The sequence below is a fragment of the Euprymna scolopes genome, chromosome 5, assembly GCF_053919585.1.
Source record: "Euprymna scolopes isolate OS-2025 chromosome 5, ASM5391958v1, whole genome shotgun sequence".
In the NCBI taxonomy this organism is placed as follows: domain Eukaryota; kingdom Metazoa; phylum Mollusca; class Cephalopoda; order Sepiida; family Sepiolidae; genus Euprymna; species Euprymna scolopes.
In genome coordinates this window covers 99,105,777-99,133,744 of record NC_136486.1, presented here as the reverse complement: position 1 = coordinate 99,133,744, position 27,968 = coordinate 99,105,777, and the positions used below count along the sequence as shown (strand labels likewise).

General features: G+C 32.8%; 1 protein-coding gene and 1 long non-coding RNA gene across 2 annotated transcripts in view; both read right to left on the bottom strand.

The window, feature by feature from the left end:
- Positions 1-906: 906 nt before the first annotated feature.
- Positions 907-6,423, bottom strand: LOC145276936 (uncharacterized). Its single transcript, XR_013868059.1, has 2 exons — positions 4,671-6,423; positions 907-4,639 (listed from the first exon to the last, which is right to left on the bottom strand). It is a non-coding gene; the product is annotated as an uncharacterized LOC145276936 (long non-coding RNA).
- A 9,782-nt stretch (positions 6,424-16,205) lies between these two features.
- LOC145276934 (diacylglycerol lipase-alpha-like) overlaps positions 16,206-27,968 on the bottom strand; it is a 285,454-nt gene continuing 273,691 nt past the window's right edge. The window contains exon 17 of the mRNA XM_080128420.1: positions 16,206-18,059. Within this exon, the coding sequence (XP_079984546.1) occupies positions 16,911-18,059 (1,149 nt within the window). The 3' untranslated portion in view covers positions 16,206-16,910. The remainder of the gene's footprint in view (positions 18,060-27,968) is intronic.

The window sequence follows — 27,968 nt, the reverse complement described above, 5'->3', positions numbered from 1 at the left end:
TGTTTGTTGCTGAACGACTAAGGGGCTCTTACCGTTCTCAGCAATTTTTACTGCCTCAGATCATACTAAAATGTCCTTTTAAAGGGTGAGGCGGCGGAGAAGAGCTAATTTTTCTCACCTTGTGTCACATCTTGTTGTGATTAGGAACAAGTAAATCTCAATTCATTCCACTCCCTTTTTTTACATATATATCTAGTCTTTACAGGTACTAAAATAATATTAACCAAGTATTGACAATGGGGTTATAAAGATAGAATATAAAACATACATTGGCATTAAGATGACCATCCATAAATGTGTTACATAGAAAAATAGAAGGAATGGAGAGAAAAACAGTGCAAAAAAATAAACCGATTAAAAAAGATTTGCATTGAGAGTGTGGGTATATATATATATATATATATATATATATATATATATATATATATATATATATATATATATATATATATATATATATATATATACGTTTTATTTTTTATTACCGCATATTTGCTCTATAACTGTATTGAGCACTTTCTTCAGTTTTTATTAATTACCATCTCCACTATATATATATATATATATATATATATATATATATATATATATATATATATATATATATACACACACACACACACACCATTATTACTGCTGGTTTAGTATAGGGTGACCCCCATCTTCCTCCAAAAAATATTCACCCATGAAATTGTTAGTAAAACTCATATCTTGCCTGGCTTGTCCACCAAGTTTCTGCTGTGAATACCCAACTGTTTTAGTTTTATCGACACTCAATGATATGAATAATTAGAAACTAAACAATTACGAGTTGAAAACAAGCACAGGTCATTTCTGATTTCTGATTGCTTAAAGAAAAAGAAAAAAAACACCAACTGTTGGCTTTGCTTCTTTTTTGTTTCATCATTTTCTTTTGCTTATTGGGAGGTAGAGGGCAACTAGACATTAAAAAAAGTGATGCCGGATGTTAAAAACATCAAAGACATTAGTGGAAGTGAAATGGTTAAAAATAAAATTCAATTTTTTTTTAAATGTAAATTATTCCAAACAAAGCATAAAACCACTTGATGTAAAATGCTAAAGAAGAAAAAATCATTCAAGGTAAAAAAATCTTTTTTTTTTTAAATAACAGCCAATCATAAATATTAAATGGATAGATTGTAACTTAGAAAACAGCAATTCTTCTCCCTTTGTCAGAAACATCACTCATGGAATATGAGGACTAAAGGATAAAATAAAGGAAACTGAGAGTTACAAAACTGCCAAAAGTAAGCACAATGTTAACTTTCTACTATCCTATATATGCGGAACACTTTGGTAATCAGCTCATCAGTAGGAGTTGTGAATTCCTCTCCCTGCTCTGATTTTTAGCTGTGGAATTATCTCAAAGATAATGTTTATTAAAACAATCTCCAGACTATTCCTGAACTGAAGAGGGTCATCACAGTCCAAATCAGAACAGTGCCAAGAGAGTGGTGACAAGTTTGCACATAACATCCAGGTATGCTTAGCATTGAATTACTATAAAACAAAGACTGTTGAACATTTATGATTGAAAGTTGGTGGACAAGTCAAGCATAGACTGAAATTTATTCGTACTTAATATAGTTAGATTGCAGAATAGATTGTGAGAAGATTCCACGGGTGGAATTTGGGGGAAGTTACCTGTGCCCTATATTATAAAACTGGGATGTCGTTTAGAAGCAATAAAGGTTCTCGATTATTAGGGATTTCTATAATAAAAAAAAAGAGAAGAAAACATCGGATTTTCATAAATGAATGTTTGTAGAATTGATGTCACTGTAAACAGTTTCTTATAAATTTGCGTTTGATGGTCAGTTATTTATTTGAAAATGACCACCAAAAATTATGGTGCTTGTGCTGATTAGTGATGTTTTAAACCAAAACATTTAATGCGAAAAAATTATCATGTACTTACATGTCATGTTGAAATTAGTGTAAATGACAAAAATGTTTGATCCAGTAGAAAATGCGTTAGATGTATTGTTAACAAAAAAAATCTGCGAGAATCACGTTCTGACATTTTGTATTTAAAAATGTCGGATTGTAAGTATTTAGTCAAAAATGATCAAATGCAGTTACCTCCCTTGGATCTTGTGAACTCTTCAACATTAAAAACAAACGATAAAATTTCATTAATTGATAACCTTGATATATTTCATGTTTACTAGTAATTATTTTTCTACTGGATCATTTTTCATAATTTTTGGAATATATACTAATTTCGACATGATGCATAAGGACATAATAATGTGTTTACCTGAAATGCGTTGGTTTAAAATATCACTAATCTGTATAAACACCCAAATTACTTCTGACCAGGCAAATTAACCAACCAAGCAAGTATGTGGCAATCAGTGGAGTGCAGAGCAAAAGAGAGAGAGAGAGAGAGAGAGAGAGAGAGAGAGAGAGAGAGAGAGAGAGAGAGAGAGAAATAATAAAAAGGATTCACTTTGGTAGGTAGAAGGGTTCATTCACTTAGAAGAGTCTAACGACTAAATCAAATATACATTTGTATGAAGGTATCCCTTATACAGTTTGGTGTGTATCTCAACTCATAGGAAAACCTAGCTCAAAACACAGCTCAGCATTCGAAAGTCTGCTTGCCCTGTGTCTTAAACAAAACAAATGGTATGGCAAGGTAAATGTGATTAGAAACTGTGAAGTTTTACTATGTATGACAAATATATGACAACTGCTCCTACTGATTCTCTGTTTGTGTGATATTTTGCATGTCATTCAAGCAACCTGGGATTTGTATGTCAAGAATAACAAGAAGCAACCAGTTTTAATTCATACGGACTGACAATCTGTTCTGTTTTTGTTTTTTTGCTAAAAATCTTTGTAAAAAAAAATAAGCAAGTTTTTCATTTTTTTTTTTTTTTTTTTTTTCAGACTGATGGACCAAGATTTGGGGAAATTAAATAATTTGTTTACATTGTCATTTTTTTTTTGTAAGCATTTATTATGAAAACAAAAAGATTTTACTATAAAAACAAAGAAGTTTATGGTTTAAAAAAAAAAAAATAAACACGTTTTCTTTTTATATATTTTTTACATGTTCCCTGGAAATCTGAAACAAAAAAAAAAAAAAACTTGCTCATCTTTTACAAAGATTTCTAGAAAACAAAAGCAGGAGAAATTTGCCATGCCATAATTTTTCATGCCTAGCTATCACACAAATAAAGAATCGCCAGAAGCAGTTGTCATATTTTATTGTATATTTGTTGTGGGCCTTAAGTTGTATATAAATAATAAAACAGGAAATTGTGCAACCATTGCAAAGTATTGTGCAGACACTCTTATGTTTGCGGGGTTGGGTTTTTTTTTTGCAGGGGGTCGGGTGTCGTACTCTTTATTTCTAGAGACAGAAGGTATTCACAAATTATATATGTACAATAAATGGAAATTATTAAGAAATAATACATGGTAAGAAATTACATCCTACCAATGTTTCTATTTTTACTTTGGAGACTTTTAAAAATATATTGAAAAAAAATGGTTTGAAATTTTGTAAACTCGTATAATTCAAATCATTGGAATCTTTGAGTTAAGGAGACGGATCAGAGGATTTTTATTTATTTTTTTTTTTTTGGAGGGTGGGTAGATGTAAAAATTATCTTTTTGTATTATGTACAGAACTGGAGAAATGTGCATTCAAAAAATCGTTTGTGTTATGCAAATACAAAACATGAAATTATTTTTAGGAATTTTGGGAGGGATTTTTTTTTTTTTCAAACAAAAACAGCTGATTTGAATCTTAATTTAAAATATTCAAAAATTAAAAAGAAAAAAAATTCATCCATTTTCATATATTTGAAATGTCTTCTATATTAGTGCATTTATTTAAGTCAGATTTTTCCTTTTTTTTTTTTTTTTTTCAAAAACAAAAGTAAAAAAAAAAAAAGCAAATTCCACTTGGATATCACTAAACCTCTGCACACCACTTGCCACAATGGTATATCTATAGAACAGAACTTATACAAATCTGAAGCTAATTACGTTAGTAAATGTTAAAGTTTTATTCTTATTAATACCTGAAGATTGTTATATTTAAGAACTCAAGGAAGAGAACTTAGTAAACTTCACACATTAATCTCCCTTAAATCTGTTTTAATGGGGAAAGATAACTGCCGCCATTTTGACTGTTTTCTTAAATAGAATAAGTATATTCAGAAAAATCTTAAGCAAAATAAAATATATTTGTGTCAGTAACATAGTGGAAGGGAAAACAAAGAATAATAGGTTAGTTCGAATCAAATATCATACATCAGACAGATTGCTATTTGGATCTGATTTTTTTTTTTTAAATCCAACAAGATAACTGTGTTGAATAAATTTTGAATATATTTGTTTTTGTTCTTCTCAAAATAATCTATATAAAATAAAAATTTATTTTATATAGATTATTTATAATCTATACAAAACATAGATTATTTTAAAATCTATAAGGGTTTTTATTTGTCTGACAAACTTATTCCTCCATGGTTGGTATAGAGTAACTTGCCTGACAGATTAAAAAAAAAAACGACTTTATAGGAACTCCCCATTATTTATAGGTGCATCACAAACAATGATGAGTGATATTCATGCCCCCTTTGTTGCAATATCCGGGGTACTGCCCAGAATTTGTTGCAATATCCGGGTACTGCCCAGAATTAAGGTAAAGGTTAGAGGAGCTCTTTCCTCCCTTATTTTTTGGGTTTTTTTTTTTAATTAAGTTCAGTTGCTTTGAAGGATGGAGTCAAAAATTATAATTTTTTTTTTAAGGTGTAAGGGTATGCTTCATGAGATGAGATGAAAATTATTGTTTGATGTCAAAAATTTAATGGAGACACATGACAAAAAAGAAAGCAAAAAAGACAGGGTTTTGGGCTTATTATTCATGCAAGAACTTTAAGTCTAGACTCTCAAAATCCTGTTTAAAAAAATACTTGCTCTTTTTAAAGAACCACATTTATATAGATAACACAATAATGGACATTCACCTGCAACTTTGAAAAATTATATCAAAACATTCACTTATCCCATTAATTGTAGAGGCCATATCATATGCACATGCATGTATTCATAAATATACATATACATACATACATACATACATACATACATATATATATATATATATATATATATATATATATATATATATATATATATATATATATATATATACAGGGTGCCCCAATAAAATGTATACACTCTTTAAATTATCTCAACTTGCTACATGAATATGCTATGCTACATTCCCAAAAGATGTTTTGGAATAAAGGATGGAGCACTTCCCCACTATCATCATAACATAAGAGCATATCTTGATAGTCGCATGCGAAACAGATAGTTAGGATGAAGAGGAAGTATTGGATACTGTCCATTCTCACCAGATTTGACTCTCCCCCCCCCCAATGGATTTTTCTCTTTTTTTATTTTTGGTTTGGGGGCATGTTAAACACAGGGTTCACACCTGCTACAATGAATGAGTTGAAAGCAACCATTGAAAGAAGATTGAACTGATTAGGAACGTTTTCGATTCAATCAATGAGCGTTGTTAGTTGTTCATGGACCACAATGGTCAACAATTTGAACACTTTTGATAATTAACTGGTTTCTATATTTGTTCACAGTATTTTGATGTATGAAGCTTTTCTTTCTTATAATAAATGTTGGTTTTATGGTTATTTAAACAGTGTATACATTTCATTGGGACACCTAGTAATCTGAGTAAGTTTTTATCCACAGAATATAATCCAGTGAATTTTTATATAAAAGTGCTCACTAATAAATAGAGCTGCATATTTATTTGGCATAATTTTTTTTTAATTTGTACAATTTTTGGCTACACATATTGTCAGATTCGTTTTGATTCTAGCTACTGGCCTGAAGAGGTCACTATCTGTATGGATGTAAAAATTAAATTCATGCTAAGATAATGATCTGAAGTAGTTAATGGCTAGAGCTGAAATATATCTGCAAATGTATAGCAAAAATTGTTTTTATTAATAATAAATTGTATACCAAATAGATAGATACATACAAACAAATAGATAGATACATACAGACATCTATATATATATATATATATATATATATATATATATATATATATATATATATATATATATATATATATATATAGTTGGCTTGGCTTCACAAACGAAGATTTAAGGTATATATATGTATGTATATCAGTTCAGGGGAAATAAACATAGAGGGCTCAATTATGTGTGTAAGAGTGATATAAATTTTAAAATGATACTATACGAAAACAAAGTGATTGGTTATATGGAACCTTTGGTTTCAAGCCCAATATGCAATTCAGGGGATGGGGGTAATTTTATGATCATTTTAGTATGGTATCATCAAAAAATCATATATATATATATATATATATATATATATATATATATATAAGCGGATCTACCAACAGTTTTATTTTTAATTTTGTTTATTATTTTATACTTTTGTATTTCATTTTTTTATATTAATACCAATATTACAAATAAATATAAATATAAAAAATTTAAAATATTAAAAAATGAAATTACTAAAATATAAAAAAATGAAAAATACTAAAATATTAAACAGAAAACAAAACTTAAAAAAATAACTGTTGGTAGTTCCACTTCATTAACTATACGCTTTTCTCTCGTGGGAACCACACTACCCTCTACTTTATATATATATATATATATATATATATATATATATATATATATATATATATATATATATATATATATATATAAAGATTTAGAGGCACATTTGACATATAACGTATCAGTTCATCATTTGCCTGTGGTAAATATGGTGGGCATTGTTGACAGGTAAAAAAAACAACAAAATAAAACAAAACAAAACAAAAAAGTCAAAAAATAGAAAAATAAAAACTGCCTTTTATTCATACTTATACATTGATGAAAAAGAGTCAAGGGGAAGCAAACTGAATTACTCATCATATCTCATAACCATACTGGGTTGATCGTCTCAATATTCGGGTAACCACTCATGTTGTTATTTATTGATTGTTTTATCTATTTATATTATTTCATGCAAGCGACACAATCTCAGTTTGGGACTTGGCAATTTAATTTTCATGAGTTACCTCCCCTGAATTGCCTTCCCAACTGGGAAAGAAAGGCTTGCTATTTAGAAAATGAGGACAATATACCCAGTTCGTTTATTTGTGGATGAATAACTGTCAGCCATTTGTGTTACTTTTTATTTGTAGTTTTTATTCGTTTAAGTTGCTGCCATTTTTGAGGAGCAACTTAAAAAACGTCGAATGAAAATACCTACAAGTTAGAATAGGTGATAATAACATTGGCCTGTGTTTACAAAGTTTTTTTTTATTTTATTTTCAAAGGTCAAATGTTTTTCTTACTGATTTTAGATCATTTTTTATGCTGAATTAAAAAATATCATCCATTTCTTTTGATCAGATCTCGTTTATAAGATATGTTTGATTTGATATACAGGAATTTAAAGTTAATAACCTTTCTTTATCTTTCGTCTTTTTTCTCGAATCAGATATTTGTGTTCTCAGACTGTAAACTATTTCGGCAGGGTCACAGCTCACACCTGTTATTCGAATATCTCCATGTGTTATTTATTTCTTCTTAAATTGCGCCATAAACCAAGGATTTACGGCTCTGTTTTTATCACACCAGACCATGACTTTTTTTATGGTCAAAATTTCTATTACAAGTTTAAAAACTATCAAAAAAGAACAATTGGTTCTTTCAGATTTCCAGACTATCAAAACAAAAAGTATACATTGAATTCTTCTGGGTGCACTTTCGATCAATAGCAAACTCAGAATCACAAGAGAGGGGGAGCATGCCTCCCCTTTCACTGACAGTATTGGTCAGTTGGTTGCTAAGAGTTGCTGAATTCCTAGGTCCAGAGGAACCCAGCTTTTTATTTAAAGAAGCTTTTTGAGAAACCTGAGCATTGACCCATCAAGGGAGGTCAGCCCACCGGGATAGCATTGGCAGTCTTAGCCAGCGAGTTTCCATACTCAGAGCCACTGTACAACTTCTGACCACATCCACAGATCGTTAATCACTCTCAGAGTCCAAATATTCATGCATGCTCAAATATTCATGTGTAGCTTCAATTGTGTGAGGTACTGTTCTTGGGATCTATTAGAAGTATTCTATAAACCTTCTGTGAATAAATTAATCAAATAATTTGTTATTGTGTTATAGGCTCCACAGTTAATAGAGTGATTTCGCTTTGATTATATCTAAATTATTTCCTCTTGATTATACTGGCCAATGAGAGAATGAACTCCCCTCTTTTGGAAATCAAATACCTATTTCCACCCATGTGAGGAATTCAGAACAAGGCTATCTTTTCTGATTTGATATTCAAAGTCATCTAATATGTCATCGTTATCAGAGAGATTTCTTCTGGATTAGATCCAAGTCATCTCTCCTTGATTATACTGGCCAATAAGAGAATGAACTCTTCCGTTCCAGAAATCAAAAATCCAATGCTGCCCTTGTGAGGTATTACAAAACAAGTCTCTCTCTCTGTCTCTGTCTCTGTCTCTGTCTCTCTCTCTCTCTCTCTCTCTCTCTCTCTCTCTCTCTCTCTCTCTCTCTCTTTGTTGCAGTCAAAGTCAAAAAGCATTGTTTAGGATTCAGCACATAAAATGGTCTAAAATTAAGTGTTTATATGTTATACCTTGAAAACAGCAGACTAGAGTAATTTACCCAGTTGTTCCAAAATTTACAATTTGTCATCTAAGTTTATAACTTTTATTTTCAAAAATCGTCTTGTCTGTTCCCCCTTACATATACGTAGACAAACACAAAAGACATAAAATATAAACAAAATAATCCCTGAAAAAAAAGGAGTTAATTTAATTTTATCATGCAGGATGGAATTCTCTAACTCTCCAAGAACCCTTCTTGGATATGAGTGAGATGCCCTCTCTCCACCCATGCATGTTTCGGACAAATACAAAACTAAAATTTGTCTAAGAAACAATATTTAATTTGAAAAAAAATTAAAACATAACCACGAGTTCCCAAAGTGATTGATATCGACACTCTGTTGATAAAAAGATATTAAGTTGTATTTTTTTTTTAATGGAAATTGCTCCAGTCAAGACGTGAAGCCACTTGATGATAAAATGATTTTCTTTTTTAAGATTGTTTTCCAGCTTAATGTATATGATATTTTATTTTCCTATGCATATTAAAAAAAAGTTTTCTTTTAAAGAAAAAGTGCCACATCAATATGGTAGTCTTAATATAGAGTTTTAAGTTGCATATTTTTTTTTATGGAAATCGCTCTAGACAAGTTGTGAAGCCACTTGATGTAAGAAAGCTAACAAGAACAAAAGATGGTTATCGCAGAGATAGGAGATGCTTATTAACCTTAGTCTTAAAAAGACTAAGGCTATAGGTAAGAGGGAAACAGTCAGCAGGAAGAGAGTTCCACAAGTCTACAGTTCTTGGAAAGAAGCTACTGGAATAGGAATATGTATTACAATGAGATATCAAAACAGCGAAATGACGGAGACCACTAGATCAACGAGTCAAACAAGCTTGAACAAAGGAAACGGAGAATAGATCAATTTTGAAGAACACATGCCATAATAGCATACAAAAAAGTGTCACGTCAATATGCTGGGTGTAATATGGGTATTATTTTTTATTAAAATTGCTCTAGACTAGGCATGAAGCCACTTGATGAAAAGAGCTAAAAAAAAAATTTAACCAATGATAGGTGTTAGATGGATAGATTCTAACCCAGAAAAACAGCAATCCTTACTCCTGTATCAGAAATATTGCCCGTGGAATGTGAGAACTAGACAAAATGAGGAAACAAAGAGTTGCAAGGTTGCCAAGGTCCACCAAAAATTTTTAATTAAAAATTTTAGTGAATGAAAATCTTTCCTTATCAAATTTCCATCTGTTTTTACATGGTATACCATGTGCTGTATGTGCTCTCTACTAAGCTTGGCATTGTTTTCAGTTATCTTAGACTTCTCCTTGCGATTGAAATCAAGCAGTATCGACTCAGGAAAGGAGGCGGGTTAGGGATTGTGCAACCCTTGCTTCATAATTCAGTGTGAACCATCCATTATCTTATCGGGATGATCAAATGGTTCTCGTTGTTCCGACAGATGAACATTCACATTCCACGTGGTAAAAGTCTGAGTCTTTTTATTGATCTTCTATTAAAAGAAAAATCTAGTTTAATCTTTACTGTGCTATGAATCATATTATGGAGATTCAATGTGTTAGCTGTCGAAATGAATTTTATATGAACAATCAAAGTTGTGCTCCCATGTCATTTTATACGTTTTTTCTTTTTAATTTTTTAAAGAAGTTTTCCCCAATGTTTAGGCTGGCTTAAAAGTTATTGTTTCCGTTATGATTAATGTTAATTTACCAAAATATGGCATCAAATTTGTAAGGATATTCTTTTACTTGCACAAAACCTGCGTTTTTGGTTATACACTGAAATTTGGCTTCTGGATCACAAGCGAACAAGACGGTAAATTTTGTAATTTCCAATAAAATTTAAATGGTCCTAATTCAGTAGTTAATTGTGCTACCAAAATAAATTTAATATCATTGTTTAGATTTATGTGTCCAAATTCCAAGTTTTCAAATCAAATTAAAAGAAAACTTTGTTTGAAGATAACTAATGCAAACATGTTTACATAATGTTTTATTGAACAATTTATGAAACATCTGTAAACATGCGCTTGGTTGCATGTTTATGAGATGAATGCGAATGAGGTTGCAGATGATATAATAGATGCTTGACCAAGGGAAAAATAGGGTACAGAAGAAATTGAAAATATCTGTGATTATGAGTTAGGTAACACAGAAACTGTCTTTTATTTTTGTAAATAAAATAAGTGCTTCTTTAAACGGAGCATCATCCTGTGAACAACTTACTTGGGAATAATAATGTTCCTAAACCCTATCGAGTGGACACTGTCTAACCGTTATCTCAAGTAGACATCTAGAGTAGTCAACTTCTGGGTGGTCGAATGTTGATCACTGAGCAGGACCAGAATCTAAGATTTTCAGTGAAAAGTACATATATTCCATTCTATGGGCAGGTGGGAGGGAGCCAGAGCTTTCTTTTCAGGTGAGCTTGAGGCAGTTAGTTGGAGTTGGACGTTCAAGGAGGCAGTTGAGAACAGTGCTAGAGGACAGAGGGTTTGTTGTGTTGTGTTGAACTTGTGTTTTGTTTTTTTTTTATTTGGCTGGGATAGATCTCATTATGCAAGTCTACTACTCAACCTAAGAAAACGAATACGATTTGTAATCTTTGGAAATATAAATAAAATAAATATCTATCAATTATTTATCGACTGCATTTGATCTTTAATGATTGAAAAATTATGAGGTCTAACAAAACCATGGATTCCTTCATGAATAGTTTTTGTCTAATAATACGAAACAAGCAGTGACAATATGGGTGTACATATAGAATATAACATGAAGATTGAAATAAGTGACGCAAAGACAGGTGTCCATAAATCCCACAGAAATGCAGAAAAAAGTGTCGAGAAGAAACCAGCAGAAAATTTGGGGACTCTTAATATATATAAATAAATAAATAAATATGATATGATATATATAAGAATAAATAAATATATTGAGTGTTTTTTAGAGGCGTCGAACTTTAAAGTGACAACTATTTTCTTTAATTACAGATTTGGCAATACCCGGTTGTAAATGCCAAAAATTAATTTTTAGATAGAATAAACCACATGTTTGTGTAAAAAAAATATTTTGTATAATAAAAATATTTTTTTCTGTGATTTATTTTAATTTACAGTTTGCCGCCGCCAAAAAAGCACTATATATATATATATATATATATATATATATATATATATATAGATAGATAGATAGATATATAGATATATATAGATATATATAAATAAATATAATGTACATGCAATATGACTTCCAATGCTGACATGAGTGATTTTTATGAATGATACAGATATCTGTATATGAGAATATCATAACCAAAATATAAAGAAGATAACAGCTTCAGAATACCAATAATAAGAAGCAATGGTGCCACACCAAAAAAACATTTTTAAATTAAAAAAAAAAGTAACATATACATATACCAAATTACAACTTCCAATTTAGTTTCCAACAACTAATTGGTTTAAAAATTGTTGACATTAACAATGGACACGACGTAATAATAAAAAATAAATAGACCGCAACAAGAAGAATTTAAAAAAAAAAAAAAAAAAAAAGTATTCTTCTTGCTTGGATTAAGATTTCTCTCCATTTTGTTTGGTTTTTAGATTTATTTTTTTTTTTATAGAATTTGGCTACAAATATGGCGGCTTTAATTTTATCATTAAAAAGATTAGAATATATTTGAATACTTATCTTTTAAATATTGGTATATAAATATTATATTTTCGCTTGTCAAATAACATCATTCATATACTCTTAAAAATCTTTAAAACCGTAAAGCATAACTTGATAACAAGATAATGAAAATAGTTTATTTTTATATAGTCTAATCTTTTATAAATATCAGTTTAATCAATAAAGATATATTTTAAATTCTCAGATCAAAGTCAAGAACCAATTGGAATAATCCAGACTATACAAAACTTTTATAATTACGGATGGTCCAAATAATCTATAATTACTATCTCTCTCTCTCTCTCTCTCCCTTTGTCTAATAATACGAAACCGGTATTGACAATATAACTAGAAGCATAGGATATAAAATATGGATTGGAATAAGTGATGCATAGAAAGACGTCTATAAATCCAATAGAAAAGAAGAATTGAGCATCGAGAAGCTAGCAAAAACTGAGCAAAGAGAAAAATAATATGCAAAGGAAAGAGTGAAAAAAAGTGGCAAATTATTATATCAAGGGAGTTAAGTGATCACACACACACACACAGACAATTGCACTTAAGGGAACAGCGAGGATACTAAAAAGAGCTCTCGGTTGGTTTCAATAAAAAAGCGGGGCAATGTTGGCAGCTGGTTTGGCTGCCCCATACCCGGCATTACAATCTTCAAAGGAAGAAAAAAAAAATAAAAAAATAAAAAAATATATTATGAATTTCAATAGCTAATGAAATCGCATTTTTAGTATTGTTTTTCTTTGTTTTTGTTTTTTTTTTCCAATAGAAGTGTTGTACTTATGCAAAATAGGGACCACATTATTCGAGGCAGGTTATGTAAATATGGCTGGAAAGTGCCGAAACGTTTAGCCAATGAAATTTCAGCAGCCGACAATTGACAAACAGTATCTTTTATTCATTAAATTTTTTTCACAGCATTTTTGTTTATGAAATTGTTAGGTGAAAGTACAGAATAGTTAAAAAGCTCCATGTTAAGAATGGCTTTTTTAATAATAATGTTATTATTTCAGTGCAGTTGCAGTCTGTAAAGTGTACAAGTACCTTTATTTTAATTGAAATTAACACACGATGACTGTTTTCAATTATAATTATATGGGTTTTTTTTTCTTCTTAATCTTTAACTGTTTGCTAAACATTGGCCATCATTATCAAATAAAAAAAAAAAATTTTTCAATCACAAAGTTTTCATTCGGCATCTTCCAGCAGTTTACAGAATATGCTGACGATAACATAGTCTCTATTCTACTGGAAATGTTGTTTTCCTTTAAACTAGCAAAAAAATAAATAAATAAATAAATAAATAAAAAAAAATAAAAATGTTTTCTTCATTTCTATTTAAAAACAAAATTTAAAAAAATCTTTGTTGTTTTTGTAAATTAAAATTATCTGCTGAAAAAAATCTTTCTTAAAATAAATTATTAAAAAATAATAATAATAAATAAATTGGGATAAGTTATCTCTGTCGATATCATAATTTGTCACATTAAAGTAAAAAAAAAAAAAAAGCTTGTGTATACTATTGTCACTGTGAGTACAATATTAGTAGACTGGGTTAGTGCTCAGGAGAGGTAGAGAAATTTACAAGATTATTGATTATTAAGGGCTTCCTTATTTATAAATAAATATAAATAACATATTAGTAGGGTATATAGTGAAATATGATTATTATAATCACAGGAAATACATGCTAAGTTGCAAATTATCATTTTATTTGCTTAATGTAATCAAACATTCATTTGTTTTTTTACTAAATTGATTATAGTATGATCAATTTGGTACTTGTCCAGAATTCCCCCTATATTAAAAAACAAAAATACAGAATAATCTTCATGATGTACGTACCCATCATGTATCAAAAACATCATATTCCAAAAATCATATAAATTGATCAAGTAGTTTTTTGTATATAGAAAATCATTTTTTAACGATTTTTAGCACTCAATTTTAACTCGTAGCCATTACTAGACTGATTTTGATCTCTATCTTTTTAGGGGTTATTCGAGAGAGAGAGAGAGAGAGAGAGAGAGAGAGAGACAGAGACAGAGACAGAGAGAGAGAGAGAGAACTAATAATGGATTCAATATGGTGGAGCAAGATATTCCATCCTTGCTTCCTCATAAAATTTGATTTTCCAAGTTAAAAAAAAAAGCCTACTTGATAAATATACATGATTTTTGGAACATGGCATTTTTATTACATGGCAGGTGCATACATCATAAGAATTTTTTTAAATATATTTTTGTTTTTGGGGAGAATTCTTGACAACCACAAAAGATTTGAATACAACAAACATATTTTGCCTCACTTTGTCTTTTTGTGGCATATAGAGCCTTTTTTTATGGTTCAATGTAAAAATATTGTAACTATTATATAGGATTTATTAGAGATGAACTGCTACTCGACATGCATTTCATCATTTCCTTCTGTGTTTATCCTGGAAAGTGGACTCAGTACTGGATTTCCCCCACCCCACCTCACCATACATGGTCAAAGGCTCGCTCAGTATAAAGTCTAGCCAACTTGAGATCTTGATGCATGGTATCCAAATATCTTTGTTTCATCAGTTCTCTTGACCTAAATCCCATTTTTGTAATGATGTCGTCATTTGTATGCAGTACATGTCCATTCATACCAACCTAGACAATTATTTTATCTGACATTGGTGTAATTATTATAAGAATGGCAAATACTGAAATTTCAAACATGGTCGAGTCTTGTCAGATCGAAAGTCTAATGCATTATTTTTGTACCCATGACTGATAGTCTTCTTTCTGCTTCCTTCGTTGATGTTCAATACTCAGAAAGCACCAGGTCATACTATTGTACAGTAGATCTTGGACTCAAGTTGATCACTGATCTGTGGATCACAGAGATTTCCAATGGTAGTACACCATTTCAGTCATCCAACATTGATTTGAGCGGTGATTTCACCAATAATATTCAGCAAGCATTCATTTATAAAGCTCAGACTTGGCTCAAATAATCATTTTACTTGAACACTCATGGCCTCTGTAAATTCTTGAGAGAACATGGATACCCTCTGTAATTGTTCTTGCATGGGGAAGTACATTGTGAACCAAGGGTTGTGAAATCTCCACCCACAACCTTACTGAATCTGTGTTGCTTGAGTTCAGAGGTAAATGAAAGTTCAGAATGACTGTAAATAATGCCAGGATCAGCAGAGAGCCCTCCCACATACAAAACCTGATATTCCAAAATGGTCACTCGTTTAGGCTCAAAGTCACTGTACTTTGAGAACCCTAAGGAGACTAGTCAATGTGATTATGTCATAATATTGAACACAATTCAGTCTAATAACAACATCTCTAAGCATTTGCTTCTTAAAATCAGATTTTTATCGCAATAGATGGTCAAGATGCCCTATAATCTGTTTTTGCTTAATGATAACACTAGTTTAGTCTAATCATATGAAAACAGCAGTGACAATGGTGTTATAAACGTAGAATATAAAATATAAATTAAAATAAGTGACATTAATTCAACCATTCTTAAATGTGTTGGATAAAAAAACAGGAAAAAAATGAACAATAACGAAAAAAAAAAAAAGTACTGAGTGTTGAAAAAAAAAAGCCAGCAGCAGAATGATCAAAGAGAAAAACAGCATGAAAAGAAACAAATTATAAATAAGTTGGATACAACTTGAGACTATACCTATTATGATTGTTTGTTAAGTATTATTAGACTGGGGTATTCTTCTGGAGAGCTGGAGAAATGTATAAAAGCATGGGTTATTATTAGAACCTTCCATAACAAAAACAGCCTGATTTTCATAGATAATGATTTTTGAATATTTTATTTATAGCCGAGGTTTAGGATGGAGAGGGAAATAAGTTGAGTTTGTCCTTCTTTTCCTTACGCAGTGACAAAAAAAAAAAATTTTACGTTTAAAAAAAAAAAATTCTGGATTTATTTTCTTTTTAATACGTAACTATTGACTTTCGTTCCCTTAAAATAAGTATTTTACATTTTCCCCAGGCAACGCCGGGACAAAGGTCTCGCTAGTATAATAATAATTCCAGTGCATTTATTAAATTTTTTTCTTTTTACTCAGATTTCCATTCATAATTCTCTCTCCAGATATCTTTTTTGTTTTAAAATGAAAGACAGTAGGTATATCAATAGATATGCGACAATTGACGGTTAAACTCTAAATTAGACTATAATATTTTTTCCAAATGAAAAATAAAATTGGACAATCATTTTTTTATGAACAGATAACTAGATAAAGTTTAACATCATGCAAATTCACGCAAACACATTAAATAATAAGAACCTTTTTTTTTCTAGATGCGTCCATGCAAAAAGAGTCTGTCGATCAGTTAGTCGGTCTGTCACGCTTAAAATATTAAATAGCATTTTTGTTGCTAAGCGCGCAAATGGACACATCTATATGATAACTTGTTTTTATTTTTTGTATGTTTTTTTTTTCGTTTTTTTTTTTTGTTTTGCATAAAAAAAAACACAAAAGAAAATTCTTTATCAAAGTCTTGGAAAAGAATGTCTCCTTTCAAATTCTTCATTTGCTGAACTGAGAACCGAAATTCTGGGGAGACTTGAAGGCAATCTGACCGGGATATGTCTGGGAGGTTTAGGAACAGGAGCAGTTTTCTTTGAGCATTCAAAGAAGTGGGCATCATCTTTTACATTTTTCAAGTCCATCTGTTCCATAGATCGGCGCATGAAGCGTGCTGCCGTTACATTCCGAAGAATCGTTTCCGAACCCGAGTGCTGGAAAAGTGGTTTCGGTAGCGGAAGCGGCATACATGCCACGGACCTCGTTCTATCAGAGTTTCCGAGCTTGTTATGAGGTAAATGAAAATTGCTGTCGTTTCTATCAGCATCTTTTCGACCCAACTTATTGTACGTATCGATAGAAACTTCATCCATGTTCCGTTGTTTCCACTGGGCGTCGTCTTTCATCCAAGATGAGACATGTCCATTGGGTTTATCACAATTCCGATCGGTTTCACTATACATTGAATGGACAACTTTCCCGTTCATCGCAACTCTCTTTTTATCATTTATTTTTCTGCTATTATTGTTAATGTTATCCTCATTGAAAATAGTGGCAATATCCTTCTCAGCTTCCGAAGAGTGCTCGGAGGTTGGAGACTCTTTCTGCCTGAAGCATGAAAGAGTGCCCGTACGGAGTTTGGGCAACGGCGACTGCTGTATTGACGTGAGGTCCTGAAACCCGTGGACTGCTTTATGGAAACTGTACCTATTCACAGCGGCCCCAGCTTTTAAAGAAGCAGCGCTTGATGATTCAGAAATTGAAGGTTCGGGACTGGCAAGCGGAGCCTCCATCGGCTGCCCGGTTAAATTTAGATGCATGCATCTTGTCAGCGGAGGACGCGCATTTACTCCTCTCATATATTCAAGCTTGCGTATGTTCTGCTCGGCAACTTGATCCCAGGTCAGGGTTGGCTGATTTGATGTCAGGTCCGGATTGGATGGGGTCCGGTTACACTGGATGGTTTGTGCAGAAAAGGTTTTTTCTACACAAGAATTGCATGGATGTCTGCAAACATTAGTAACGGGAAGAGATGGTATTTCACAAAGACAATTATTATGTTCCGACTCCTGTAATTTCCGATTAGGCTTTGCTGGTGCCACATTGACAAGTACCTGTTAAAAAAATACACTGGTTATTAACATAAATCAGAAATAGGAAATTGTTTTTAACAGTCAATTAATTTTATTATTAATGGACATTTATTATTGACATGAATCAGAAATAAGAAATTGTGTTTTTTTAACAGTCAATTTTATTAATGATGGAAAAAAAGCATTAATTATTAACATATAAGAAAATGTGTTAACAGTCAATTGCATTTGATTATTGAGGGACATTTATTATTGACATGAATCAAAAGTTAAATTCTTTTTAATAGTCAATTAATTTTATAAATGATGTAGAAAAAAACATTAAATAAATAAATGTTTTTAACAGTCAATTAATTTTATATTATTGAACATTTATTATACGCACAAATCAGAAATAAGAAATTGTTTTTAATAGTCGATTAATTTTATTAATAATGGAAAAAAATTTGATTGTTAACTTAATAAGAAAATGTTTTTTTAACAATCAATTAATTTTAGTATTGATGGGAAAATGACTTAATTTACAAAAAAAAAGGACTAAAATGTTTAAATTATATTACATGCAATGTTTTTTATATGGTGAGTGGGTGTGATTAAAGAAAATTGAAAGGTTCTATTTATAGACACTGGCAATAAGAACCGACCAATCAAATGGAGACACGTTCCACCATCACTCCAAATATATTGGATCTTTTAGAATTCCTGCACATAATTTTTCATATCCACATGAGAAAGATCTTTGCTTTTCATCTGCAAAAGTTCAAAGTTCAAGACTTATACAGATCAGCTACCCATCGAAAACTCTTTCATCTCCAGGACAGATTAGCTACTTGTCGGAAATTAAACATGGCATTCAATTCAAAATTACATTTTAAAAAATTTCCGGCCCAGCTTATCTCCTTATTAATCTAGCCCCCTTTTCTTACGTTTTGTTGCAATATGTCTTATTTTGTGGTGAATAAAAGTATAAATAAATAAGCAATCATAATAATAATAATTTTTTTATAATAATATATTTTTACTAAAGAGTCGTCACTCATCAAGGCCCTGAAGCCATTTAAGGACAAAGGTTAAAGATATTAGTTGGACAATAAACGCCACCATGTGGGGCTTGGGCAGCAAATTTCTTGAGAATACAGATACTACTATGATACTAATACTACTACTACTAATAATAATAATAATAAACGACTGTTGCAATAACTCAAATTCATTTGCAAAAGTTATTGAAAAATGTGGAGAGTACTAGAAATCTGTGAGAGACGTGTCGTCACTCAGACTCCAGGGAACACCGGGTGAAAACTCTTAGTGAGTAATAATAATAATCTTTATTATAACTAAGCATATTTTTTTTTACTCTCTGTTGGAAAAAAAACATTGATTATTAACATATAAGAAAATGTGTTAACAGTCAATTGCATAAAGAAATTGAATAAACATATTCAATCAAATTTAATGTGAAACATTATTCAGATGTGTGATAGGGGAGTAAAATGGTACTACTACTACTATTACTACTACTACTACTACTACTACTTTACAATAAAGGAGTAACATGTTTACAATAAAGGAGTAAGCATGCGCTGTGCATCTCAGAGTTATCTATGGGTGAGCCCAGAAATGGAGACTGGTAGATGGATGTCTTTAGCAGTCAACCTCTACTAACAAAAGGCCAGAACCAGTGAAGGGTGAAAAGATTTTAGGAGATGGGAAGGGAGGGGGGGTGCTCGGTCAGAGCTGGTGGCAGGGACGTAAAGGAGGAGATGAAAAAGAGAGAGAGGGGGGGGAGTAGAATGTTTAAAACAAGCTGGCAGTTGGTTTTATTGAGATGTACCAGGCAGTCCCCACCCCGCTGTACCTCTCAAGGCAGGTTGGATCATTTAAGGCTCTAAAAAAAGGATCACCTTAATGGGTTTTATGTATTTTGGTCTGGTCAGGCAGGGATCTGATGCTGTCTTTCATTCAACTAGGTAGACCGGAATCACTTGTAATCTTCAAAAACAATGAACATTTCTTATTTGTTCATACGATCGGAACTTTTCATTACAGCACTGACTGGATAGATCGATGAACAACTTTGGCCTGGGCACAATGTGTCAGACAGTCATAGCATCGCAATGAACACATATGAGAAATGGTCACGCTATGTCATATAACTATCACAACTTATTTGTCTTTGTAACATAGCGCGGATGATTATATGCAAATGCATGCAAAATCATGTCACTGGTAGGGAAAAATAAAAAAGGAGATCACTTCAGAGACGGAGATAACATTAGAGATCAGGTTAGAGGTGTGGAGAACGTTCGAGATCACATGGGTTACGTCATGTGTGGGAACATGATGAGAATTAGCAGCGAACCGGATGTTAACGCATCCACCATGAGAGACAAAATGAAAAATCGTCTTTTGCACATGGCTCCATGCATCGCTTCCGTTTGGGAAGAAAAAAAAAGATAACCACAAAATAATTATCGACCAATGGCAGAGCTCCACGCCTAAAATAAACACCTCAAATATCACAGTCGCTGGGAGCCGGTTTGCCACTATAAAAACGAGGGACCAAAAAGAGGAAGAGGAGATTCGCCCTGCTGCGTCAGTGAATGCACGGACGGATTCTCCCACCCGAACTAAAGAGATGAAGAAGAAAAAGAAATAAGGCACCAGTGAACTGAAGCCAACTATGCTCTCATGTTATGGGCCAAACGCCTTCAATTCTAAACAATACCTAATTCACACAAACCAAAGAAGAGAGGAGGAGAAAGAAGACGAAGACGCCGGGCTGCTAGCACTGATGAAAGAAGTCACTCGCTTTCCAGTTACAAGCCAGGACACGCATCACCGACAGCAGGATGACCGGCCTACCCTAACCATCTCCATCGTCCAAAAGATAAGTTACATTTTACGAACATTCATTCCTTATCAATTCATACATACCTACAAACAGTTTACGAACATTCATTCCTTGTCAATTCATACATACCTATAAACATTTTACGAACATTCATTCCTTGTCAATTCATACATACCTACAAACAGTTTACGAACATTCATTCCTTGTCAATTCATACATACCTATAAACATTTTACGAACATTCATTCCTTGTCAATTCATACATACCTACAAACAGGTTAGGAACATTCATTCCTTGTCAATTCATACATACCTATAAACATTTTACGAACATTCATTCCTTGTCAATTCATACATACCTACAAACAGGTTACGAACATTCATTCCTTGTCAATTCATACATACCTACAAACATTTTACAAACATTTATCTCTTTTGTTAAATCACATTCCATCCTATGAACACTTTGCCTCTCCTAATACAAATTGTTGGTAGTAAATAAAGTCGGTTCTCAACCTTCAATATTCGTCTGTCTTTAATTTTATGGAGTCAGAATCTACACACTTCCAACGTTATTCATTTCATATATTCTTGTTGTGGCCTCTATGGCATCCTTTTCCTCTCCTTAAACCTTTTCATAAAAACCTAGGCCATACATGGCCATAACAATGAGAAAATAAATGTCATTACAAAGAAAAAGCAAGTTGAAGTTCTTTTCTATTCTTTGTTCACTTTGCAACTGAGGCTACAATGTGTTGGTTCCTGGACTATGTTACAGTCTGTCTGTAAGTAGAATTATACCACCAATCCCTCTATGTTTTTTTTTTTTAGAATATACATTTTTTAATATTTTGATATTTCGGGAGAAACATTTTCCCGTCTCAAATAAACAAATATAAACTTTGAGAATATCACGAGATTTTTTTTATGACAATCGCTCCAGACAAGGAGTGAAGCCATTTGATGTAAGGAGCTAAGAAGAATGAAAGATGATCATCACAAAGACAAGAGATGCCTACTGAACTTAATCTTGAAAAGGCCGAGGTTATAGGTAGGAGGAAAGCAGTCAGCAGGAATAGGAAGTTGTATTACAATGAGGTATAAAAGCAGCAAATTGATGGAGACCACTAGACCAATGAGACAAATGAGCTGTAACAAAGCAAGCAGGGAATAGATCAGACAATTCTGAAGGGCACATGCCATAATAGTATTTATAGAAACAAAGACTGAAATTAGAAATATCGTGTATGTGAGAGAGAAAGAGGTTAGAAAGAAGAAAGGGTGGGGACAAATCAAATTGCAGATATGTTTCTGCACTTTATCAAGAACTTTTTGATGGGAGAGAGATTCACCAGTCCAAATGTGACAATGATACTTTGGGGAAAGATACCGACCTCTCTTCAACTGAATTGCTTTCACCTATAACTTTAATGAGATTTTTTTTTAAATAATGAAAATCGCTCCAGACAAGGCATGAAGCCATTTGATGGAAGGAGCTAAAAAATAAAAATAACTTCAAGGTCAAAAACTAGCTGACGATAAGTGTCAGATGTATAGATTTTAGCCCAATAAACAGCTATTCTTCCTCCTTTGCCAGAAACATTGCTCATGGAATGTGAGGACTAAAAGACAAAATAAAAGAAGCAAGAATTATGAGGTTGCTGAAAGTAAACTCAAGGTCCTGTTTCTACTCTCCTTAAAACTATAAAGTAAATGATAAAATAATATAGATTATATCAATTTTGAAAAATCCAATTTTTAAGTGTTGAGACATTATGTTAAACAAAGACGGCGACAGTGAATCAAATCGGTGAAGAATCAATGTAGTCCCGATTTTGAGTATTAAGTAATTCCTAGTAACAAAGATGGCGGCGAAGAATCAATGCAGTCTCAATCTTGAGTCATTTTGTGACATTGAACTGATTGAATCCAAAATTTGACATTTTTTATAGTAACCTTTGAAGCTTCTGATTGGTTGATTATTATAACTTGTGGTTATAAAAACAATCGTCGAAATCATTGGAGTCATACTCCCCATTATAAGTGTCAAAAACATTTTAACACCAATAATAAAATACATAATAGATCCTTTTTTTTGTGTGTGTAAATCTGAATTTTTCTTTCAGGGATAAAAATCCCTGCAAACGATTTTCATAATTTGAGAAATCCCAATGGTTTCAATGATCGCCAACCCTAGCGTTGTGTACCATGGAATTAAACAAACTCTGACACATTCTGGAAGTATCAGCTGCACTCTGTGTGTGTGTATGTGTGTGTGTGTGTGTGTGTGTGTGTGTGTGTGTGTATATCTGTGTGTGTGTGTGCGTGTGTGTGTGTGTGTGAAATCATTAACCCTCTACACACTAAGGTTCACATCTTTGTGTACTGTGTGATATGTTCATCAAATGCCATCAGCTCATATCGATCTGCTTTGAAACATCAACTGTGCCAGAATGCATTCAACTGTGCCAGAATGCATTCAACTGTGCCAGAATGGCCACTGTCATTAATTCTAACTGTTGGCAATCGTCACACCCAATTGTCCTCAATTGTTCCCAACTGTCATAAAAACTGTCGCAAAACCAATCGCCAACTTCCAAAACCAACTCTGAAATATATTGACCTTCTTCGTCCCAATCATTGCAACACTTAGAACTGCACGCCTGTGGAACTCTGTTCCGTCTGCCTACTTCCCTTCTGATTACAACGTGGATGTCTTCAAGTCCAACGTAAACAAATTCCTGATGAACTGCCCCCTTAAGTAGACACTCTAAATATACACACTAACGTACTGTACTTACAATAACCCTTATCCCTGAGTGGCTTCCGGGCCTTGATAAGTGGTGATCACCTTGTAAAAAAAAAAAAAAAGAAAAAAAAACACCTTTACCAACAATCCTACCTCAGCTTCCTTTTGTCTTCCTTGGTGAACAACTTCCTATTCATTATCCACCAACCCCATTTCCTATACCTTTGTTTTTCCTGATGAACTTATTCCCTCTTGTCTTTTGTCATATTTCTTCTTCTCTTTCTACCCCACTTCCCAACACTTGAGGAAGGTGTGGAGGAGAATGCTGATAGTATCAAATTAACAGTGGGGGTTCAGTTTGGATCAAAATTTCAGGTCAAATACTTGCATATTAAAAGAGTACTCATTTAGGAAAAGTGCAAAATAAATAAATAAATAAATACATAATCAACTATATGATAGTTTGGGGGCAGTTGTAGAATGTTTGCCAGTTTGGGCTTTTGGCTTGTACCTATATACTTGCCTCCCCGACGAGAGCAAAGACACAAAGTCGGTTTTTAATGTAATGAAACAAATCCAGCTCCTCCAAAAAGGGACACTTTGGATTTGGGTAAAAGTAAAATTGCTTCTGTCTAGAAAGTTTTCTCCTTCATTGACCGAGGACAGAAAAGATGAAGTGTAGTATCAGAACAGATATTACACTTTGCTCTCTTCTAGTCTTTTATTTCTTTTCTAAAAAGTTGACAATTCTATAACTCTTTTCTTTTTTGACTGGCACCTTTGCCTCCTACTCCTCATTTCCCTCCTCTTCTTTTTATTTAATTTTTCTCTCTTTCGTTTTTTCTTGTCAACTTCCCCCTCTCTTTGTCTGTCCTTTCTCTCCTCCTCATTCTCTTTGTTCACTCCTTTCTCTCATCCACCTTCTAAACTTTGCTCCGAGCCAAAAGGAGGGGCGTACTATGCTCCATGCACTCTGATAAGATTGTTCAATTAACTTTTTTATTTTTATTTCATTCTCCAATATGAGTTGTTCTTCCAAAGATACTGACAGTTCAAAAATTATGCAGTGTGAGCCACTTGATGTCCGGTTATAAGGTTTTGCTGGGAGATGGCTAGTGTAAATATCTCCACTGGACCATATATAAAAAGTGGAATACCGAATGTAGGAGCAATTCCTAGGAACATGTTTACCAGAAAGAACAGTTGGAAATAAGTCATACACCATCCTCTATGACTATCCAATTCCTACAGCTACGTACCTAGAAAACGGAGCCATAAAACCTGTCATAATGATATGGGACAAGAAGGAGAAAGAAGCAACCTTAGTAGAAGTTAGTGTCCCCAATCATGTTGCATTAAACAGAGCTGAGAGGGAGAAAACAAAACACCAAGTTCTTATGTATGACATGAAAAGAAACTGGAATCTTAGGAAGATCTCCATCATTCCAGAAATTATAGGAGCAACCGGACTCATGAAAAAGAATGTTAAAGACTACTTGACAAATATACTCTGTGGACCAAGTGCAAGAGAGATACAGATAATTGCAATTAAAGGGAATCTTTAGAATCTTTAAAAGATCTTTTAGTTAAAATGTCTGAGATAGTGGGTGAATGTCTGGCATCCAGTGGGATGCCCCATCGCCACCTAAAACAAAATGATAACAAAATTTCAATGGAAAAAATGAACTGCTTGATTTCACCAAAGACGATATTATTATTGTTATATAATTGCAGAACTTTAGCTGCGTTTTCTGCTCTTGTTGAAATCGGGAATGAACAGTGTTAGAGTACTTGGAAAAATCAATTGTAAAAGTCCTCTCCTGAAGGTTGAAGGTTCAATCCTCAGTGTGGGCGACCAAAAAATACAATTGCGAATTACTTACAACCTCTATACAGTCATGGCTGACGAAACGAGAGCATGCTACCCCCCATAGAAGTAAATAAAGGGATCTGTTTGAAATTCCGTCCAAATACCCGAGTTCAACAGAAAGATTCTTGAGTTCGACAAGATACACCTGAAGAAGGTCGGAGGTTACATCGACCGAAACGTTTTGAAAATGATACTCAAGATGAGAACAGTATTCCAAAGAATCCAAATTATGCAAATAACTAATTCTTATCTTAAAAATTCAGAAATAGAAACATTTATGTAAATTTTGCATTAAATTATATTGATCATGTTCAAAATTGTTTGTGTTCCGTGCATGTCTCAAGATGGTACACTATCTCATTACACCTTAATTGTCCAAGATTACCTGCAATTATCTTTTCAAATCAATGGAGTAGACGTGGAGGAGCTAGGCGTTTGGCTCTGCATTCTCCAGACTAGAGTTTTTTTTGTATGAGAAGGTGTACCAGGGAAAAAATGAGTAATTTGACTGGACTCCAATAACACCGACATTCACCAGTGCTGGACAAAACTCCCAAGAGGGTCTACAATGATCATCGTCATGGTAAAGATCAGTGTTTAGTGGACATAATATAGGAACAAACTCCTATTTACACTGATTCTCGCTGGGTCACCAAAGTTAAGCAATGTTGAATCTGGTCAGTACTGAATGAGTGACCATTTGGGACTTCATAAGTTGTATGTGCTCTCTGCTTATCTCGGCGTTGTTTCCAGTAGTCCTGGAATTCTCCTTGCCACTGGACTCAAACAGTGTCGATTCAGGAGAGGTGTGGTTGAGGATTGTGCAACCCTTTCCTCACAATTACATGCGCAGCTGCTCCTACAGGGGGTATCCTTTGTCTTTCGAAACTGAATGAAAGCACCGATATGTATAATCTTTTTTTTTTTACAAAGGAGTCATAACTTATCAAGACCTGGAGGACATTTGAGGATAAGGGTCAATGAGTGTACAGTGGCTAATGGGACTTAAGGGGGCAGCTCATCAAGAACTTGTTTATGTTAGACTTGAAGACAATCATTGTAGTCAGCTGGAAAGCAGGAAAATGGAACAAAGTTCCACAGGCATGCAGTTCTAAGAAAGAAACATTATTCATGGGATCTACGTTAAAGTTTAGGAACAGATAAAGAGTGAGGGAAATTATTGATAGTTTGTGAAAGTTTGACGAGGAGAGACCATGGATTGGAGCTCAGACGAGCATGTGCCATGAAAATAGCAATAAAGCAGAGACAGGCTTGCAATGTCTCTTCTGTGAGAAAGGTTGCAGAGAAGAGAAAAGCGCATCCTCCACTAGACTACAAAGTCTATTTTGAACTCTATCAAGGCAGGATAAGATGCTTCTATCAGCTCCTGCCCAGATGTGGCAACAGTACTCAATCCTTGGACATACCTGGCTCTTACAGAGGTAGAGAATTGCACCGGCAGTGGGATATCTACTGGAGCGATAGAATGATCCCACATTTTTCCAATGACATTGGATTTGATGTATGTGTTCAATTTCAGATCGGGAGTAAAGGTCAGGCTCAGAAGCTTGTCAAAACATGGAGCCTCTCCAAGATGAGGGCCATTCATTTTAATTAATGCCAGATGGGGATCATTAATGATGTAAAGATAGCAGCTTGGTTTCAGATGCATTAAAATTAATCACTCATCTCTTTCCCCATTGCACCATGTGCTCAAGATCAGAGGAGAGAGAATCAGGGAGAACTTGGTCATTTAAGCTCTCTTTTATTAAGAAGAAAAAGTCTAACTAAATTGTATCAAACAACATATATATATATATATATATATATATATATATATATATATATATAATTTTTAAAATATAATTATCAACTGACACGTGTTTCGTCGTCTACGACTCATCAGAGTGGCTGAATCTAGCTATATATATATATATATATATATATATATATATATATATATATATATATATATATATATATATATATATGGCGATTAAGCTACACTGGATTTTCCAATTGGATTTTCCAGCAATACAACGCTGTGATATACACTTCTCGACAAGCACGAGAATACTTTTCTTCAAATAATATAGAATTGTTAGATCATCCAGCATGTTCTCCGGACCTCAATCCCATTGAAAATCTTTGGGGATGGATGGCAAAAGAAGTGTTCAAGGATGGAACCCAGTATGATTCGATAAAGGAACTTTCTGATTCAGTTTTCAGTACATGTGATAAATTCCTTCGCAACTGATAAAAAATTTAGTCGTAAGCATGGCGAAGAGAATTTTTGAAGTAATTCGTAATAATGGAGGCTATACTAAATACTGAGACCCTTTTTAGTAATTTATAATTGCCTTTTGTTAGATAAATTATCAGTGGTCTTATCATTTTGACCAGGTGAAAATGTTTTTGTTTTTTTTAAATAATTATTAGATTAGGGTTAAGGTTTCG